Source organism: Phoenix dactylifera, chromosome 1 (assembly GCF_051530095.1).
Source record: "Phoenix dactylifera cultivar Ajwa chromosome 1, Ajwa_hap1_PhDact_Kaust_v1.1, whole genome shotgun sequence".
Lineage (NCBI taxonomy): Eukaryota > Viridiplantae > Streptophyta > Magnoliopsida > Arecales > Arecaceae > Phoenix > Phoenix dactylifera.
The window spans coordinates 1761624-1782318 of record NC_143190.1 but is presented as its reverse complement, the minus strand read 5'-3'; the positions used below and the strand labels follow the sequence as shown (position 1 = coordinate 1782318).

The following is a 20695-nucleotide window of genomic DNA, read 5'->3' as shown; positions in this document are numbered from 1 at the left end:
GAATGGCGTCGAATGTCGTCGAATGGCGTCGAATGTCGTCGAATCGGCGTCCCGAGCTTAGCTAGAGCATCATTGGAGACGCATACAGGAGACGGACCTCGTCCGTTGGCGATCGTGCGCCCTATTCGGGGCGACGTTGGTCGTTTTTTGGATTCTCCGACCTGGAAATAGATAAAATATTAAAATTATTTGAAGCCAAAGTGGCGTCCTGTACCTTTTGGAGATATTTTAATGGCTTCCAAGCTTCGAAGTCCCTTAGGACTTAGCTTGGCACTAGCTTTCTTTGGCTCGATTTTCTGGGGGAGGTGTTCTGCATTCGGGCTTCGGAGCTTGGCAGCCTTCTGAGCTCGGCGGCCTTTGGTGCTCGGCCTTCTGAGCTCGGCGGCCTTCGGAGCTCGGCCTTCTGAGCTCGGCGGCCTTCTGAGCTCGGCAGCCTTCTGGACCATGAAAGGATTTAGCTTCATAGTACTTTCTTGGGGTAGAATCTCCTATGAATCTAGCCAGAGGAGCGCTCATCCTTTGGAAGGAATACAAAATAAGGTATCAGCCGAGCTTTCATGATGTACTAAAATCCTTTTTTAAAACCTTGCAATGACGAGGGAAATAGCTACAGCGTCGTCATAAAGAGGGCTCAACACCCTTTTGGTCTTCATCAGAAAAGGAGATGTGACTTTCACAGAGCACGGATGCTTTGAGGAAGCTCTTTTTTCCGAGCTCGGAGCTTCTGGTACCTCTAGTTGCCCGCCCTCTGATGGTATTGATGATGCCCGTGAGAGGTCAGTGGTCATTCTGCTCCTTATGCGGCACTGGATTTTGTTCCTCGGGCTCTCTCCTGTAGGCATGATCACGGACAAAATAACTCAACCGACCTCGGCGGACAAGTGCCTCAATCTCATCACGAAGCTCGTAGCAATCCTCCGTATCATGGCCGCGATCTCGGTGGAAGCGGCAGTACTTTTTCGAGTGCTTCCGCGACTCTGTCGGACGCATTCTCAATGGAGGTCGGAGGTAGCCCCGACCCTCAATCTCCATGAGGATTTCTGCTCGGGTGGATGTGAGAGGAGTGTACGTCTGAAATTTTTGGAGGGGAGACCCCGGGCGAGCTAGGCTCTTGGGCCAAGGAGGCTCTTTCTCATGCCAGGGGAATCTGCTACTTGGTTGGGAGTGCTCCTGGTGCTTCTTCTGCATCTTGGCAGGTCGTTCGGCTTCCTCCCGCCGAGAGGCCATGGCTTCCTCAGCCTTGGCGTACTTGCGAGCTCGGGTCAACATTTCGGTGAGGTCCGCAGGGAACTTCTTCTCGATAGAGAAGAGGAACCTGTAAGACCGGGCTCCCGTCTTTAGTGTCGACATGGCGATTGACTGGTCCAGCTCTCGGACTTCCCATGTTGCGGCAGTAAACCGATCCAAGTACTCCTTGAAGGACTCTCCCTCCTCTTGTTTGATGTCAAGGAGGGAGTCCGACGTCCGCCGCTGGGGCTGGCTAGCGGCAAAATTACTGGCAAACTGCCTGCCGAGCTGCTCAAAGGAGGAGACAGTACTCGGCTTCAACCCGGTGAACCAAAGCCGGGCCGGTCCTCGGAGCGTTGCTGGAAAGGCTTTGCACATCATGGCCTCCGAGGCTCCTTGTAGGGCCATTAAGGCCCGATAACTTTCCAGGTGGTCAAGGGGGTCGGCCCTGCCGTTGTAAGGCTCCACCTGGGGCATCTTGAACCGCGGCGGGACTGGTTCGTCATCAATTTGCTGGGAGAAGGGAGATTTCGTAGTGAACTCGAAGTCGTTATCACGTCCTGATTTTCTCCCGTGGAGTGCCTGAATTTGGCGCTCCAGCTTTTCGACCTTCTTGTCGAGTTCATCATTCTGGGGGATCGCTGCAGCGGTCCGTTCGGGTGCAGGTTGCCCTGGAACCGACTCAGCTTCTGAAGGCTGTGGCCAGCCTCCGTGATCTCTGACTGGGTGCTCTCTCCAGAGGGAGGCCTGGACTTGAGAGTCCTGACCTCGAAGAGGAAGCCCGCTTGTAGGGGGCTCCGGTTGAACTGGAGCCGGGGGAGGCGGTGCTGCTGGGATGCCCCTGGGTTGCAAGCTTTGGACGGCGGTAGCCAACGCCTGCACTTGCTGCACCTGGGCATCAAATTGCTCCGGCCGAACCTGAGGGGTTGACTCGGCCGGAGGTGGTGAGTTCCGGACGGAATGCTCAGGACTGGGTGGAGGATGTCGAGAGGCGTTGGAAGCCCCTTTGCTTCTTAGCTTCATGGCAGCGAACTCGGTCCCTTCCTCTAGCGCCAACTGTTGCTGGAATTTGGACCCGGGGGCCGCCGTGAAGCCGGGGAAGGAGGAGCTCCGCTGCTGTAGGAGGCGGGCGGCGGTGCGCCGGCTGGCTGCGTCCTCCGCCGCGGGGGGTGTGCAAGTCCTGCAAGGAAAACCGGTGGCCGGGCTCCCCGGCGCCGGCCCTCCGATGCCTAAGTCAGAGGGGGGGCTTAACTTTGAAGAAGAGAGAGGGATTGTATGTGGAAGTCCGAAATAATCCCCTTGGGAGGAAGAGGCCTCTCCCCTCTTAGAGGGAGAAGCTCCCCTTTTATAGGGAGGGTGGCCGGATTACCTGTGATGTGACTGGGCGAATTAATGGGTTACCGTCACTGTCAGGGAGCTGTCACGATTGATCGGACCCGTTGGGGTGGTTGAACCGCCGGCCGTGGTGGGCCTGGGGTCCGTAGATGACAAGTGCATTGATTGCTGAGTGAACCGGTGGTCAGAAAGAGCCGTACTCTTTGATGGTTCAGTGATCCGGAGATCATCTTGAGCCGTGTTCATTTAATGACTGAGTGCATTGGAGGCCTGAGGGGGTCTCATGCATTAATGATAGGGTGTGCCGAATGCCTGCGGAGATCTTGTGCCTTAATGACTTGGGGATGGTGGCAGATTGAGGTGGAGTCATATATTTAGTTGTCAGATCCTTTGGAGGGTTAGGCGGAGATTGGATATTTGGCTAAGGTATGGGCTCGGCGGGGTTGCCTTTCTGGTCGGCGCTCTCTGTGCTCGGCCTTCTGTGCTCGGCAGCCTGCTGTGCTCGGCAGCCTGCTGTGCTCGGCTCGCTGTGCTCGGCTCGGCCTATGAGCTCGATCACTTAGAAGAGCCCGATCACTTGATGAGCTTCGAAAGCGGAAGAGCCCGATCACTAGGATGAGCTCGAGAGCGGAAGAGCTCGATCACTTGGATGAGCCGAAGAGCCCGATCACTTGGATGAGCTCGATCTTGCTGACGGATTTGGGTGCTATAATTGTATTTGTGGGGTGGTCCATTTTACCACCAACATCTTTCATTCGGATAAAAGGTAGACAAAGTCTGTTGAGATTTCATCGACATCATGATTTTGGAACTTAAATATCTTAAATAATGCTTTACCAATTTTGATAAATTAGGGTTTTTTAATCATATGTATTGCATGTGCTATACTAGTACTCCAACCATCACCAATATGGTTCAAGCTTATCCAAAATGTGCTTGGGAGGGGTGAGGGAGGTGCATCCGTACCCTGGGAAGTGGAGATCACAGTCTCTCCCACCTGAAGGGACCGTTAATAAACCGCACAAAGTGGAAGCAAAGTTGGATGGATAAGAGTTAAGACCCCACTTGTTAGCTCCAATTTGCAAGCTAGCTGTAGGTGGCTCGATGGCACTCGTCCTCCCTCTTTTGTTTTTTTGTTTTGTTTTGTTTTTAACTCACATCATGGCCCTCCTCTAATCCCCCGAGGCCCACTCGCATGTCTCGTGGAGCCACGTCTCCTCCAAGTCATGTTTCTCTCTCCCTCTCTTCGGGTGCAACGATGGCTTATACCTGTCGGGTATGAATGCAGCCAATAAAATCAGAGAATAAATGGCTACAAAGAGGCTTCGGTGCAGATACGTGGTCTACCCAGATAAAATCTTCCGAATAATGTGCAACAGAGGCAATTTAGTCAGCAGCACAGTTTGCCTTCATGTAAACATGTATGGTCAGATAGGAGTCGTACTCTCTCAGAAGTCGACGGATGTTGTGGAGCAACGGCCTCTCCTCAGCAGCGCATCCTCGACTCTGGACCTACTCGATCACAGTAGTCGAGTCTCTCTCCAAAAGGATGCAGTCCATGCTCAGTACTCGTTTCGCATAGATAACGTCCTTCCATGCTGCTCTGAGCTTGGTGTACACAACGGACGTGTTGAAAATACGCTATCCCTTACTGCCACTAGTTTGGCGTCGTGGTCTTGGATGATGCTACACTGCCTTTGAAGTTTATCTAAAGGAAACTAAAAGATGGAGGCACCTATAAGACAAACAGTTGTGAGCGCTGTAGCTGGCTGGAAGCTTCAGATTTTTCCAGCTAACCCTATTAGGTGGAATTCTAATGATGTCGGCGAACTTTGTCGCATATGGTAGTGCTCCGGGCTCCGAGCGCGGAATGGGGCACCGGACGTCTGGATCCTCGTGCGCTCAGGCTGTTGGTTCATTTTGTTGGGCTCCGTGCAATTGTAAGTGACGTAAAATAGGCCTTGAGGCTTGTTCGTCACTGCTTACCGTAGCTAAACGATACTCTTCTCCTTAAATGCTGCCTCCAAGAGAAAGAGAGGCGCGGACCGGGGGGGGGGGGGGTGATGGGCCAGAGAAAGTGGCGTTACATAGGCTTATTTATTGGTTGGATCAGGTCCATCAGCGGTGGACCTGTTCAACCACAAAGAGACGCATGGATTGCTCTTTTGTTTTTTTATCCATATTCATGTTTTTTTGTGGTTGGACTGGTTACGGTGGCTAAATGATACTCCTCTTGAATGGTGGGACTAAAGAGAGAGAGAGAGGAGCGGGGACATGGGTTCGCCGCGTCGTAGATTTCCACCGCTCTCCAACCTCTGCATCTGCAATCAGATGCTTTGTTTTTGGGTTCCGAACTGCTTAGAATGTGTTTGTTTGTGATTGATTGCTGCAGCGTGGCCGAGCCTTATTGGAGGTTGTGATTTTATTATAGAGGAGAGAAATTGTCACAAAGTTACAGGCAGAGTAAGGCATTGACATGGAACGACAAATTATATAGGGAATGGCGGCCTTCATCGAATATGTGACAGGTGGAGTTAGATGAATAGATTATTGATTGGTCGGTGTACGTCCACGTCTCTCTCTCTCTCTCTCTCTCTCTCTTGATCAACAAGGAAGGAAAGAAGTCCTCCTTAATTTGTTTTTTGAACTAATATTTTTGTGGGATCGAAGGGACGATGGAGAAGTCTTGCTGGTTCGTTAACTACTTGAAACTGAAAGCAATCAAAGATACTTTTGTTTGATGGAGGAACTTCCCCCGGACCTACAAGATTAGTGTTTCAGACGACGACGTTGTCTGCAGTTCTTTTGCTGTTGCTGCCGTTAACTCACTCTCGTGTGTGTCTGGAGTCGTTAGCACGGTTGGAGGATCTCCCGACACCCAGCATCTTTCATGCCCCTGCCCCAGTATAACATCATTACTTTCCCTCATTCCCACGTTCGTTGCCTTCTCACCTCCTTATCTCAGTAGAGAAGTGTCCTAAAGAAAAGGAATGAAATGGAGAGGCTGATCACCTACTGGGGCCGGTCCTCATAAGCTGCTGCCACTTCCCCCTTTTCTCCACCACCTAGGTTTAGGTTTCGTCATCCATGAGGTGAGTCTCGCCTGGGCTGCTGTTTTCCGTTATTCATCTTTTGATATTTCCTCTTCAAAAGCTCCACCACACGATTGATTAGTCCGCAACACTTTTAGGAAAAATGTGAAGAGAAGGATAACGTATAGGAAAGCATGCATCTGGCTGCCACCTTGTATAGATCCACATGTGAGGGAACCCTCCATTAATTGGTAGATGGCCGGTCTTCCAATTGGACTCGGTAGCCAAAAGGTTGAAGCTAATATTTAATCAGTCTGACTAGTTGTTTGCTTTCTTAGGGTCAACCTTTGCTGGCAATTTGGATATCTTTCACTGCAGGAATAACCAGAAAAGGTGATGGAATATTGTCGACGCTAGAAAGAAGCATCGAAAAAAGATTTAGCAGGCTCAGCTTTGCCAGCGTTAAATAGAAGTGTCGTTTTGTTTGGTTTCCGACGATGTTTCTTTGTGTTGGCACGTTAAAACTATTTTTCCGACGCTTTTTTTAAGCGTCGTAAAATCCATGACGCTTTAAAACGTCATCGAAAGCTATAAACACCCAAACCTTAGCTCGACTCAGCATGATCCTTTCTAAATTTCCTTCTAAATTTTCTCTCCTGCTTCGCTGCCTCCCCCGACCTCCTCCTTCTCCCTCTTGCTTGGCCTCCTCCTCCATCACCAACCTCTCTCAGCGCCCGGCCTACTCCTTTGCCTCTTGCCCGGCCTCCTCCTCCGTCACCAGCCTCTTTGCCAGCCTCCTCCTCCATCACATATAAAATCTTGCCTACATGTTCTTAAAATTGTAGGCATTATTGAAGAGTGGATTATCAGTCGTTTGAGTTAAAAATATCACTACTCTTTATTTATTGCATCCTTTGTTTTCTGTATTTGGTGGAGTGGTTTTTGAAGTTTGGGGGATCCAAAGCTTGGACTCGATGGAAAACGTGATTGCGGATTTGGACGTAGAATTTGGTATATATGTTTCAGTATAGAAAAAAAGTATATATGTTTTATTATGCATATATATATATATATATATATATATATATATATATATATATATATATATATACAACACTTATGTATATATGTTTTTTATGGAATATAATATTAATTTTTTTGTTTATCTTTTTTAAATAAGTTGCAATTCAATCAGTATTTTAATAAAATGGATAAAAGTTGGATAAATAAGTCGAGATGCAGTAAAGAAGATTTGGATGGAGTTTAGAATTTCATTAAATTTGTTTTTAAGAAAACTAATATGAACGAAAAGATTTTATGTCCATGTTGAAAATATATAAATTGTTCTTCTCTTGCTCCAAAAACTGTTGAAGAACATTTGGTGTGGAATGATTTTCTAAAAGGTTATACTGAATGGATATTTCATAGAGAGATTATATTGCTGTCTCCATGTAACCAATCTTCTTATATAGAACACACCTCTAGTTTTGGATCTAGTAACATGGAAAAAAATTCTGTAGGAAAAGATGATATAAGGGAGATGCTTTTGGACATGGTATTGAAAATTTAACAGATTTTAAAGATTTTGAATGATCTGTTTGATTATGACATGTGTTATTATATGACTTCTGTTGTGCGTGTCTGATGTATATATCACTATACAGAGTTTTAATTTTTTTTTAAATAATTTAAAAAAACTCTTACGATGCTTTAAAGCGTCGTTAAAACATATATTAGTGATGTTTTTTTAGTGTCGTGAACTAGAGACGCAAATAACCATCGCTGATATAAGATGCTTCATTGCGGACACTTTTTAAAAAAAAGTGTCAGCGATTAGCAATACATATAAGTATCGGTATCTTTTATAACTACCGTCACTTTCAAAAAACATCGTAAAATTAGTTTTCGACGATAGCATAGCCGACGCTTTTACGATATTTTAGAAAGTATCAGGAATAAAACTACGAACGCTTTTTCGCATTGGTATATATCTTAAAAGATGTCGGCAATGGCTGATTTTTTTGTAGTATTTTGGCGGTACAAAATTATATTTATTGATGGTTTAGATTGGCTGAGTCGCTGTCGAGGGAGAAGAGAATGTGGGCTTAGCGGACGGCATGAACGCGATGCTTCGTGATATTACGTGTAGTGCCCTCTTGTTGAGGTCAAGTGCTGCACCACCTATATTAGAAGCAATCAATTTCAATCAATGGGCTGCTTCCATCGATCGGTCATTGTATCACTGGAATTCCCTGCCGCCCCCGAGATGATGACGAGCCAAGTGTTCGAGACCAATTGGCTACAGAAGCCGCCAGCTTAGGAAGAAAACGACGGTGGCTGCATGCATGGATGTTCAAAGATGCACCATGGTCTCTGTGAAGTGAAGCCACTTGCCATGCAATGCAGTCTCATTGAGGAAGAAGGTGGCTGCGAGTACGGTCGCGTTAATAACTTAGGAGTTTACTGGCCGACAAGCAGAGCGTCAGCTTCAATTTCTCTTTGATTCTTCTTGTTTTTTTCTACCTATAGTTTAATATATATCCATGGCCATTTAGTTAGCCTTAGCCTTGATGAATGCTTTGTCAATGCCGCCCACTTAAGGGGAGATGAAGAACACTAACTAACCTTCGGCCAGAATGTGGTAAGGCAACTTTACCCGGTCAACAGAGGAGGTGGGGAAACTGAGAGTGGCCACATCTCCCTCCATCCTTTCTCTGTTATTATATTGGTGAGTTAGGAAAAGTAGAACATAGCTAAGCTAGGTTTTCCTTAAACAAGGCATCAAAAGAAGAATTCTTTAGTTTCCTTCTTTGTTGCGACTCGCGAGGGAGACGGGAGTGTGTGTGGCAAAGAGGAGATGAGGAGGCAAGTGGGTTTATCTATTGGCTAATTTAACACCTGACAAGGGTTTTGGTTGGCAGGGACCCATGAGAGAGATTGGTGCCTGTTTTTTTTTTTTTTTCTTTTTGTTTTGAGTTTTAATGCATTTGCTTCAGTAGCGGTGGTGGACTCACTGTTGCACTTTTCAGCTGAAGTTAATATTATCCGGATGAGCGGCATAATTTTATAAGAAGCTTTTATGCACTAAGTATATGTTTTTCTGTGGATGGGAAGCCAAGACCATCACCTCCTTCGTCACTGCCGTACATGGTTTTATGGACTCTAAAAGTGCCATTCTTTCTCTTTCTTTATAATTGATTTCCTTGTAATGTTCTTTCCCCGTGTTCTTAGTGACTTTTTTTTCCCCACTTCTTTCTTCTATTACAAGGAGAAGTGGGGGAATTCTGGCCTCGAGTCCACTCGGCTCTAGCAGAAAACAACACAACATCTTAATATCCAAAATTTAGGGATGCTCTCTCTCTCTCTCTCTCTCTCTCTCTCTCTCTCTCTCTCTCTCTCTCTCTGGGGGTCTGCGAGGTATTTGTGAGCCAGAAGACCTGTTCTAGGCAAGCATCACCTCCGTTTCACGTGAGACGTGGCCCACGAAAGCTCTCCCGCTTGTGGACTGTCACATAACCTCAAGAAAACGAGCTGAAGGATTCTTATCTTCTCCAGAGAGAGAGCTTTCGCTCTGAAAGTGATCACTGGAAAGTGTCTCGTGTCTTATGTGTATTAATCAAACACAGTTATAATATGCTTATCATACAAATTATATTCTCTCGCATTTAAACTCCACTTGTGTTCATTTCATTCTTTTCCTGCATTTATGCATATTTTGTTTGTTCTTTTTCAAAATAAAGAATCATGCATGGTATGAAATTTGTTTGACATGTTGGTACGTGCTTCATTGTCCTATCGAGGTCTGGTTACATGAAGAAAAATTCCATAGAGCATCCTCTATAATGCATCGTATGGGGGATCCTTTATGATATGCACTCTCCTTTAGATGTTAACAAAGTTTATGGCTCTTTGCAATATGTCGCAAAAAGGAAAATAGTATATTAGCTTACTTATTCAGTGTTTTACTTGCATGTCGAGTAGAACTCAGCTGCATGCAATGGGCATGGAAGGAGATCTACTGAGTACTGAGGCACAGCTTCATGCACCGCTTTGGAGTACTTTTAATACTAGTATAGATATTGGATGGAACCTACCATTATGAAGTCATTAGTGTAGAGAGAGAGAGAGAGAGAGAGAGAGAGAGAGAGCATAACTGGTCCGCATGCATTTTATAATAGTCAATTGTGATAGAATAGACTAAAACAAGGATTTCAAACCAAATTAGCTTCATATGAGGAAGATCAACTGCTATGCCTTACATGTAATTCTTTTTATTTATTTATTTATTTATTTGCACAGGGAAGAAATATTTTCATAGTGTGAAAAGGCATGCATGCAAGATCAACGACAAGTGGCTAGAAAAGTATATCTTTTTTTTTTAATGTAAACCTAGAAAAGCATTTCTTAATTGGTCTCATCTATCACCACTTAGATGCAGAGTCTATTGGTATTTTACCATAGGATTTGATTATATCTTTTAGAGTTAGAGTTGAATATAATTAGATGTCAAATTGGAATCTGTAAAGAAAGCTCTAGAGAGTAGACGTGTAGTCTCCAACTAAAAAAGAGAAAATTAAGTTAGTTGGTTCAAAATGTTTATATTGGCTTAGCTATGAGGAGAATATTAGGTGCTACTGAATGCTATTGGATCGTAATGAAAAGAGAGATGCCTAATATATGGTAACGTCTCCCTTTTATTATCTGTTGTAAAAGGAATAACAACTTGAGAGGGACAAATGATTAGTAGGAAAGTATGCTATAGAATTCAAGCAAAGAGGGTGGAGTATAATTCAATTTTAGATCCAAAAGGGGAATTCAAGTTCTTCATAGTGATATATATTATTATATAAAAAGGATTTTGCTTAGAATATTTTTCTATGAGAGTTTATCTAAATAATCTATCGATAAGAATTTTCTTAAAGTTAAAGGCTGCATGAAAGCTGATATGATCAGAGAGAGAGAGAGAGAGAGAGAGAGAGAGAGAGAGAGAGAGTAATTCCTTCAAACTACTCAGCTTTAAGCTATCAAAGAAAACAATAAGAAAAGTAAAAAAAATCAAAAGTAGATTTTCTAGCCTTTTATTTATGCTAATGAGATCCACTTCACCAAATTTGAGCCACATCCTCGTCTAGTCAAAAGAGTATAAAGTCTCTAAAATGGGAGAAAATTATATTGGAATGACCTACTAAGGATCTTATCTTTCCATAGGTATAAGAATTCTTCCCTTGAACCTAGGACTTAAGAGCTAGTGTTTTCTATATGAAACTTTGCTTGGTTTTATGAAGGGAAACCTACAATCCAAAAGTTTTGCTCAGTGTGAATTGGCATCTAAACACTAATTATCAAATTGTGGTATCATAGCTTGAAGAATCAAATTGAGTGATTCCTTGATTTGTTACGAGATTCGTATTTTCTTATTTCGCTAGAGAGAACTAGGCTGGGAAATTAATAGAAAGTTGTATCAATATATGCATTGAAAGTTGTATCATAGCACTTAGGATGTTGACACCCAACTTAGTACAGATTATTGTTCTCAATTGAGAGCTTAAGACACCATTTTTTCAACTTTAAACCTAACCTGCAAACAAGCTCAAGAACATATATCCGATGTTTGGTAATGGAAGCTGGTTGTTTGTTATTGTGCTCTCATTTCAATGTTTGGCATTGCCCCTCTTTATTGATGTTCACTTTTGTCCTAGAGGTCATGGCAATCCAATTGGAATAACTTCACCCAAAAATACATGAACAAACTTCACCCAAAGCGGACGCTCTCAATGAGAGAAGGAAATCACAACCACATGAACCGGCAATCTCTGCTTGAAGCCATTCCTCATCTTGTCCAGTGAGACGGTCTGTACTTCAACTACTGGCTTTGTGTTCCACGCATGCAGCCACTTCTAGTATCGAAAACCATAACCCTAGTAGGATGCGTTTCCTTTGGCTTCTTTTGCCATCTATGACATAGAAGATGCAAAAGAAGCCATAAAACCGGAATAAGGAACTGAATGATGATGATGATAGTTCGAACGATGGCAAACTAGAGTTTTTCGAAGGTGTTTGTATAGTGCACCTAATTATTAACCTCGCTTTGCTCCGTTCTTTTGGGAAGTAGACCAGCATTTCGCCAGTGGGAGAAGTGGATGTCACATTGCATGTTGCAACTTGCGAGTGCGCAAAGTGCCTCGCCATTGACCAGAAACATTTGGAGTGAAAGCCAATGATGGCCATCCAAATTGGTAGCAGGTCAATGGGTTGTCGCATGCGTATTACAATATAAACAGCAAGTGTTAGGATTGGATGTGAGGAGAGGGCTATCAACATTGATGTGAATTGGTAGTAGCTGATACTAGACATTTGTCGCGATTTTGTTTGGTTTTTTGGCTGAAAAATGGTGAGAGAGGATTAAAACGAAGCAGGCGAGTGACGGAGGAGTTCATGAATAAGCTAAGGTTCATTTCTTGACAGAAACTTATTTCTGCTGCCTTCAGAGAATGGAGAGAGAGGTGGGTAGGATTTGTTCTTGAGATGGACATGGAAAAGCAAGCAGGTGGGGTTTATGACAAATGGAAAGAGAACCAGGAGAATAAGTTTTGTAAAGAAACGGGTGGTTAACACTCCAAGAAGTCACTGCTGCTGAAGCTGTGATTCCTATCCAAATCAAATCCATGGTGATGTACGGGTCTTGCAGATCATAAAAGCCAGAACTAGGGAACCACATTGGAGCATTTTAGTTCTTTAGTATTCAAGTGCATGCGTTCTGAATTAGATCACACATCATCTATATGGACAAAAAGTTAAATAGTTTGGTTTGATGGATTAGTTTAATCAAAGATTATGATTCTAACAAATAACATTATGTTTTGGTGTGCGTCGTGTGTGTGTGTGTGTGTGTGTGAGGGGGAGAGAGAAGGGGTTGTGTGGCTCGGAGTCAAGGGTTCAGGAATGAGGGAGTCACCTGCTACCTTTTAGCAAGGGGGCGGAGGACGTCGTGTCGTTCCCGAATACCCCGACAAAAACGTCAGACTCTTCCTCTTTGCGTAGAAAAAGTTATATCCTACTTGCTTTCTCGCTGTCACTCTCTCTCCCTCTCTCTCTCTCTCTCTCTCTCTCTCTCTCCACACAAGCAAGCCCCATGGGTCAGATCAGCAGAACGTGGTGCGTTTTATTTTTTCTTTTTCATTATATTTTTTTTTTTTGGTACATCGCGGACTCATACTAGTCGCACTGTCGTGAGAGTCCAAAAATTATACACGTCAAAAATGAAAGAACAGATACATAATAGGTTCAGAAAATTTCTTCAAAATAATAAATAATAAAGTAGGCGATGCAGTTATGTTCGGCTTTCGTTATATGTATATATATATATATATTTATTTATTTATTTATTTTTTGCTGCACAAACGATGTTTGTCCACAGCACCCACCTACTGCACTTCCCATTCTCTGGCAGAGAGCATCTCAAGCTTTTGAAACTCTGACCTCCTATATCCTCTCTCTCTCTAGGCTTTGGAACTTTGACCACCTACTCTCTCTCTCTCGCCCCTCGCTCGGTAAACGCATGTCGAGGGGAACAAATATCCTTACTCAAAGTAAACCTTGGTTAAGTTTGTACAGGTGAAGGCCCCTACTTTGCACGTGAGAAAGGGGAAGCGGGGGTAGACAATCGAGACTGGTTATCTTATTTTCCACCCAAACAGAGGGAAAAAGGGGGGAGAGATTGGAATTTCATTCTTTTAACACCGTATGAGAGATTACGTATAACAACAACAACATATGTGTATGTATAATATTCTGAAAAATAAATATTCACAAAACACAGGAAGGCAAGGAGAGGGGCCCTGTGCTTCCCTACACACGAATACATGATCCCCCTTCACACAATAGACAAGGACGTGAGAAGATCGTGAGGAGAATTATTGTGGAAACGAAAGCTATCATCCTCAGCCGTCTCGCTACCTGTAAACTGAGAAGGAAGGGGGGGAAAAGGGAAAGAAAGAATAACAGAGACCAGCTGAGCTCGGCAAACCTAACTACAGCCCCAAATAAAGCTACGAGCTGGTCTCGACTCTCTCTCAGAGTTCTAAGTGCTCTACTAACCGTAGAAAGATTAAACCAACGGCAAAAAGCAAACGTGAAAGAGCAAACAGAATAAAGTAACCGGGGAGACTCCGGGGACCTCTGTGAAGCATATCCCTCTGGTAAAAAATCTCCCCTCCCGCAAAAAGGAAGAAGATAGATATAGAAGGAGAAGAAGGAGAAAGAAGACTGACGTCCTCCTCTTCTATGCCTGTGACTCCAAGTCCTTTGAGTTGATGAATGTCCCATGGAAGCCGTAGGGAACTCTGGATGGCAGCTTGACCGATGCCTGGAGCCGCATGTCGGCGGCGTTGACGATGAGCAGCTCCGACTCCGACGTCGTTTCATTGTGCATGAAGGTGAGCACGTACCCGTCATCCTCCGTCGGCGATGTCGCATCCCTCGGCAGGAAGTAGGGCTCCCCGCCGTACCGGTTGTCGCCGTAGATGAACTTGGCCACCTCGCCGGTGAAGAGGTCGACCTTGGCGAAGCCCGACACCTTGGGCCACGGCTCGGCGATGGCCAGGTAGGCGTAGCGGGTCTTCCGGCCGAGCTTGTTCCGGTTCACCATTCCGGCCTCGAGGTTCAATTGGTCGCCGGGGGCGACAATGGGCCGGCGGGTGGACCTGCCGGTCGCCGGGTCGAGCCGAATCTCCGACAGCACGCTCTTGAGGCTCTCGTCGCTCTCGTTGAATATGGAGTCGGCAGGCGTCATGCAGGAGCCGATGACGACGACCTCGCCGCTGGCGGGCTCCTCCCATGCGTTCCAGAGGTGGAAACAGAAGCAGTCGGGGACGTCGACCCACATCATCTCCGTCGCGTCGGCGGCGTACTTGGGGAGGATCCCGAAGCGGGAGGTCTTGCTCCGGTCGTAGACGACCGGGGAGCCGCCGCGGATCATCTCCTGGAGCTTGAAGACCACCTGCTGGTCGGGGATCACGACGAAATTGTCGGTGATGGCGAAGTCGTGCATCATGGTCGGCTGGTCGAGGGGGATCTCGACGTCCGGCGACTTCTCGCCGTCGGGGGAAAAGCGGAAGTATTTGAGGTACGGCTTCTGGATGACGTCGTAGCTGAGAGCGAAGAGCTCGCGGGTGGCCGGGTCGAGCTTGGGGTGGGCGATCATGGCGGAGCGGAGCTGGCCGTCGAAGTCGTAGCGGCCGACGGTCTCGAGGTCGCCGGAGGGGGTGATGCGGACGTGATAGGGGAGGTCGTCCTCCGACATGGCGAGGAGGCGGTCGTGGAAGTAGACGAGGCCGGCGTTGGCGACGCCGGTGCCGTGGGAGGGGTCGACGAGGCCGAAGAGGCCGCGGGCGTAGAAGAGGAGGAGGCGGGCGATGCCAGAGTGGCCGTGGAGCTCACCGATGGCCTTGGGGAAGACCGGCCGCCCGATCGCGCTCTCCTGCCGGAAGCGCTCCGTCTCGGTGAACCGGCACGCGTAGCTGGCGCGGCCATTGCGGAGGTGGACGGCGTGGACCATACCGTCGCCATCGAAGAAATGGTGGCCGGCGACCGGCTCGAAGAGCGGGTTGGCGCCGTTCCGCACGTACACCCCATTGATGGACGGCGGGATCCGTCCGGAGACAGGGAGGTCCTGGTGGGGGGGCTGCTCGCCGACGGGGGCGAAGTTGCCAGCGATCTGGACGGAGGGGTCTGCGGTCTTGGGCAGCGGGTGCGGGCCTTCGAGCATGTTCGATATGAAGCCGTCCTCGACGGTGTCGAGCGCCGCGGCGGCCATCCGCTGGAGGAAATTCCACTGTGGCCGCCCGGTCTGGTGGCGGTGCTTCCGCTGATCGGTCTTAGTCTCCGGCGACGGCGAGTCCTCCTTGACGACATAAAGAGAAGGTGGGAAGTAGGAAGAGGATTGGGTGGGGAGGTTGAGGATGGACTGGGAGGAGGTGGAGCAATGGATGGGTGGAGTTTTTCTTAGTAGTTTGATAGATTTTGAGCTGTTGAGGCTCAAAAGGGGATTCAATTGGTGGGTTCTGGTGATGTGGTTGGCTCCTCCTGAGGGAAGAGTTGGGGAGGCCATCATGGGTTTTGGGTTCCAAGTGGAAGAGGAAGAGGAAGAGGAAGAGATGAGAAGGAGAAGGGGTGGTCTTCTTGGCTCTATGCGTGAGCTTCTTTCGGGAGTGGAGGGTGGCTCCGGGTCGGTGATTCTTTTTTGTTTTCCGCTTTTGTTTTTTGTTTTGAAGATTTGAGGTGGTTTGAGTTGGGGGAGGGGGATTGGGAGAAGGCTCTATTTATAGAGCTTGGGAAGGGGGGGGGGGGGGGGGGGTGCTCTCGAACTCATGGAGGGGGTCATCACGACTCAATCGAGGTCTCCAAAGCGACGCCTTCGAGACGCCCACGTGGCGGATTCCGCGGAAAGGAGAGATGGGGATATCGACACCGATTTCTAACCGGCCGAACAACAAATTATCTTCCTGCTCTTCATTTTGCATAAATACCCTTCTCAAATTTAAATTTACAAAAATACTCTCTTAACATTTATATTTATTTCTAATATTATTAATAAAAATCATATTTATTTTAATTAAAAATAAAATAAAATTTTGAAATTATTTTTTTTTCCTCCACCGTAATCGTCTTACAAATATTTTTTCGCACGTTTTTAATCATTTTAATTTGAAATTATTAATGTTTTAACGACATTAAATGGCGTGAGTTCATTTGCAAAAAAAAACTTACGAGGGTATGCATGCAAAAAAAAAATTCAAAAGAAAATAAAAGCCGACATGTCCATTGCAGCCGTAGCTGTACGAGTATTTATCATACACCGACCAACCAAATGTATGTATTGTGGAACGGGATTTTATATAGAACAATTTTCTCTTAATTCGATATGAGAGAAGAAGGGGATGATCTCATTCTTACGTGACGAGTATAGTTGGATTGAATTTTCTTAGAATGGAGAAGACGACATTATAAAATACTGTTCCATGCTGACTGAATGAATCACATCAACATCTCGACGATGGCTACAATTACAGGATGTGTGTTTCGCGGTCCCCGGTGACCTTCAAATGTGCGGTGCTCATCGAGCATTGCAAGCTGAAAACACCGCCCACGTATTGGAAAAAAGGCATTCTTTGGTCATTTCAACGCGGCGTTTGGAAATTCCTTCCCAACGACTACTGGCCATTCTGTGGTAATACAAGAAGAGGTGGCAAAATTCTGATCGTTCTAATGCGTTTCCTTCCTTCTTCCTTCCTTCTCCACTACAAACGGTTAATATTCCGCAGGAATAGGAAGAAAGGGACTGATGAGACCTCATGCTGCCCAAATGGGCAGCTGAAGATCAAATAATTCTTTAGCATTTATTATAACCGGCTTGGTTTTTATATCAGCGTTGTGTAGCCTTCAGATGTGTGGGAAAACCAATATATATTATAGAGTGAGTTGGGATTGGGGGAACATGACATGGGCTCGCCACCTTTCGATTTCATATAGGGTGCAGAGCTAGGCGTGGACCGCCCACGTTGGCCACAATTCTGGCTCCTTTTTTTATTTAATGCATTCTCGCGTTTGGTGGGATTTGTTCTTAAAGGGCCTTTTTGCTTGAATGAGGGCGACCTAACCCCGGACTTGACTGTTGCTGCAATTAGGAATGCGACGGCAGAAGAAAAAAAAAGGTGATTAGAGACTCATCTTTGGCCTACTAAACCAATTTGGTTGTAATATAAAATGAATGGATTCTTCCACCCTTGGAAATAAAATCAATGTTCCTGTTATTTGATTTGTTAGCTCATTGTGGAATTGCGAGACCAGTCCAACAGCAGGCTTGATTCATTCTTAGGAATGTTGGAGGTCCCAAATAGGAGCTTTTGGAGCGGAAAAGATATAGATTGGATAGGTCATTTTCTGTACCGTTCTATACTTATCTCGAGCTGGGGTAGGGTGATAGAGCCTCGGGGCGAGGTGGGGCGGATTGGATTGGATAAAGCTATAAACGTCCCTTTTTTTATTTATTTATGCATACAAATTAAAAAAAAAAAAAGTTGGCTTGAGGAGAAAAGAGTTATATATGTATACTCATGTCAAGTTTATCTGCCTTGGATCTCTGGTGCAGGTTGGGTCGACTCAGATACACGATGGGGTGGAGTAAAAAGCCATCCCTAAAAGCCATGTAATGTGTCAGAGACTAATAAGATCAGACTGGAATCTTGTCACATGAACGTATGGCTAGCAAACCATAATACGCCACTAGCTTAAGCTATTAAGTAATAAGTCAATATGATTTTGAGAAATATAAATGGCAATGAGAAGACCATACTAAAATACCAGTATTGGGTCAAGGCGTTTAAATGTTACTAGCTTGCAAGACCAATCAATCTCATGTAGATATTCTTAACTAACTGTTAGACTTCAAAAGCTTAAACAATTAGGATCGGCAATGTTTGTCTAGATTAATGCCTCCTGAAAAGGAAAGAAAAGAAAAAAAAAAGGATAATATTATTATTAAATTGTTTTTAGTTGAGGCTAAACTTTTATCTATTTATCACGGCAAGCCAAAAGTATTTAGGTTAGGCATGTTTCTGAGTTGATTGATAACGAGTGTCCCCGAGGAAAGTATCAATTTGAATCCAACTTGATACGTTCAAAGCCTACCTGTTGTTTTTGATTAAGCTTTTTCCTTGTGAATAATGTATTTTAGAATTCGTGACTGAGTAAATATTACTAAATTGATGAAAGAACAATTAGTCTTAATTATCAACTCGAAATTAGAGGTAGCAATTAGATCGGGTCAGACCAGATATGAATATAAGATAGGTCAAAAATCTACCAATCTGAACCTGTCCTATTTATTTAGTCGGCCAAAAATCTAGATCCAAATTTTACCATTTTGGTAAACAGATAAATCTAATATAATCTACAATTAGTTGAATCAAGTTAAATTTCACTTAGCAATATGCTTGCAATCTTTCCTTTGGAATTAGGAGATCCAGGAAGAGAGAGAGAGACCCATAGATTAGAAGGAGAATTTTTGAAAATCTAAAAGAACAGTGAGGAAGACAAGAGCAGGGACCAGCAAGAATTGATGGTTGCCTGTCGGAACCTGAAAGCCAACTCCTCTTTCGAGAATGGGTCGTGGGTAGGCGCCCTTCCAAAACGGCACCGCCCGCGTAGTCTTCGAGTCTAGTCTTCGCCAATATCTCCCCTAACAAAACAAGATTACCACCCCCTCGTCACCTAAAAAGATCCATCCAACCGGATATTATGCTCGTTGGTCATATAAAACAAGCTTTCCACGTTCCCTTTTGGAAACTAGAGCATGTCATCGTGTGCTTGAGAGAGACCAGGAGAAACACTAGTGTTATAATTGTTCAGTTAAAATAAACGGGCTTCAGCTTCCAATCATTAGCTAACAGACGTATCTCTCTTCACACATTTCTCCTCCTCTTCCATACACACACTTATTATTAACAAATGTTCGATTGGGTCCGGCCCTTGGTCTCTGGTCTCAATATAGGCCGACTACCCACCGCGTCGGAGATGGGGATTATTTTATCCTACATTTGCCCTAGAAATGATAAACTTATCGCCGTTGGATCGGGCATTCTCGTTATTTTTCAGGTACGCTTGGCGATCTCCGTTGTTTTTCATTTGATATAATGGAAATGTAGGTTGGTTTAGAGGTGTAATTTAGCGAGCTATTTTGGGCGTTTACTCTTTTTCTATTGGATCGGCGTCCTACTCTATCCCGATCATCTCCCAATCTGATGGTCTAGTAGTCCATGATGCCCCGTGATTCTTGGGTACTTGAAGACAAGAATCAGCTTGACATCCCTTCATTGCCCTATCAATTCTTGTCGCCAAAATGACTCTTCGTGTCGACACTGCCTCAGCGTGTTGCATCATGATTCAATCGATTTCTCGAAATATGTTGCATCATGATTCAATTGATTTCTCGAAATTGCACCAACTCTCGGGACCACACCAATCCCCGCACGCCATGCTAACATGAGGAAGTAACAAGGTAATTGTGCGGCAAAACATAGCATCATCGATCGACGAAAGTAAACCTAATTCTTCGTTGACCAACAATAGTGATGTTACCGACTCCAACATGACTTAATTTGATTCGTTCGACCAATTTACCCTTTTGTTACCAGATTAGATAAGTCTAATTTGATGGAAGAGTCGGCTACCATTCGGCACTCTCTAGAACTAATGAAGGGATAAGTTTTATAAGTAGGTCAGAAGATAATAAAGTTTTCACTCATCTGGCCATTTACATGTGGGCCCAAACCTGGCTCAATCACTCAAATGGCCCTTGATTGACCTTTGGGCTAACCGTGACTGGTTGCGACCCTGCAATCCTAGCATTGCTAGCTTTGTAGCGATTGGTTTGTCATAAGACAGCCATCCATTTCACCCTGTCCAAGTCTTCGGGTGCTGCCAAATTGGAGCAGGATGAATTCCTAACAAGTGGGAACGATTAGCTATTATAATTTCTCACTTCGCCTGTGTCAGCATGTTCTCTACAGTTGAACATAACCTTTCAATGCTGATCAGGCATACAGTAAGCCATAGGGATCATGGAGATCATTTTCAAAGGTTAGGGCATCCCATCAAAGTTGTAGTCTATTGGCAAATTGGCACGGAAGTGGCAATGTTGCTTGACCCAACTGGCCAGTCTTGATTCTACTTTGTGGCCGTAGAGGGACCATCCGATCCTCGTAGCATGATTTGATTTGTCCACGGAGGGACCATCAATTGGACCGATCTACTTGATGATCACTGCATGTTTTTCTTCTTAACGCATGGCCCCTCGCAGTAGCAGGAGCCATGTGGTTATGTCTCACTAGGTAGGACAAAATGTACCGGTTCTTAAAGCAAGATGTAGAGATGGGGTGCCAAGAGAAATCGGCACATAATTTACCTCGCCTACATTAACATCCGAATTTAGATCGAGCATCACAAATCACAAGAGGTATCAGATTCTAACTATGAAAGCATTGCATGACACCCACGAACGTAGGTATCTCTTTTCGAGCGTAAGTTGATCGAAAGAAATTAAG

The 20695-nt window shown here is 45.1% G+C and overlaps 1 protein-coding gene and 1 long non-coding RNA gene across 2 annotated transcripts in view; one reads left to right on the top strand and one right to left on the bottom strand.

Annotated features, from left to right (window-relative positions):
• The window catches only part of LOC103705743 (uncharacterized), a 29813-nt gene extending 19910 nt beyond the window's left edge, over positions 1–9903 (top strand). Inside the window, exon 4 of the long non-coding RNA XR_005506545.3 lies at positions 9576–9903. This is a non-coding gene — a long non-coding RNA (uncharacterized LOC103705743). The remainder of the gene's footprint in view (positions 1–9575) is intronic.
• A 3449-nt stretch (positions 9904–13352) lies between these two features.
• LOC103705744 (9-cis-epoxycarotenoid dioxygenase, chloroplastic-like) lies at positions 13353–15883 on the bottom strand. The gene has a single exon (XM_008789586.6). It carries the CDS (start codon positions 15703–15705, stop codon positions 13876–13878), a length of 1830 nt encoding a protein of 609 aa, XP_008787808.4. The 5' UTR covers positions 15706–15883; the 3' UTR covers positions 13353–13875.
• Positions 15884–20695: the final 4812 nt, after the last annotated feature.

Coding starts and splice junctions, on each gene's coding strand:
- LOC103705744 (XM_008789586.6), bottom strand. CDS start 15,705: ATGATGGCCTCCCCAACTCTTCCCTCAGGAGGAGCCAACCACATCACC.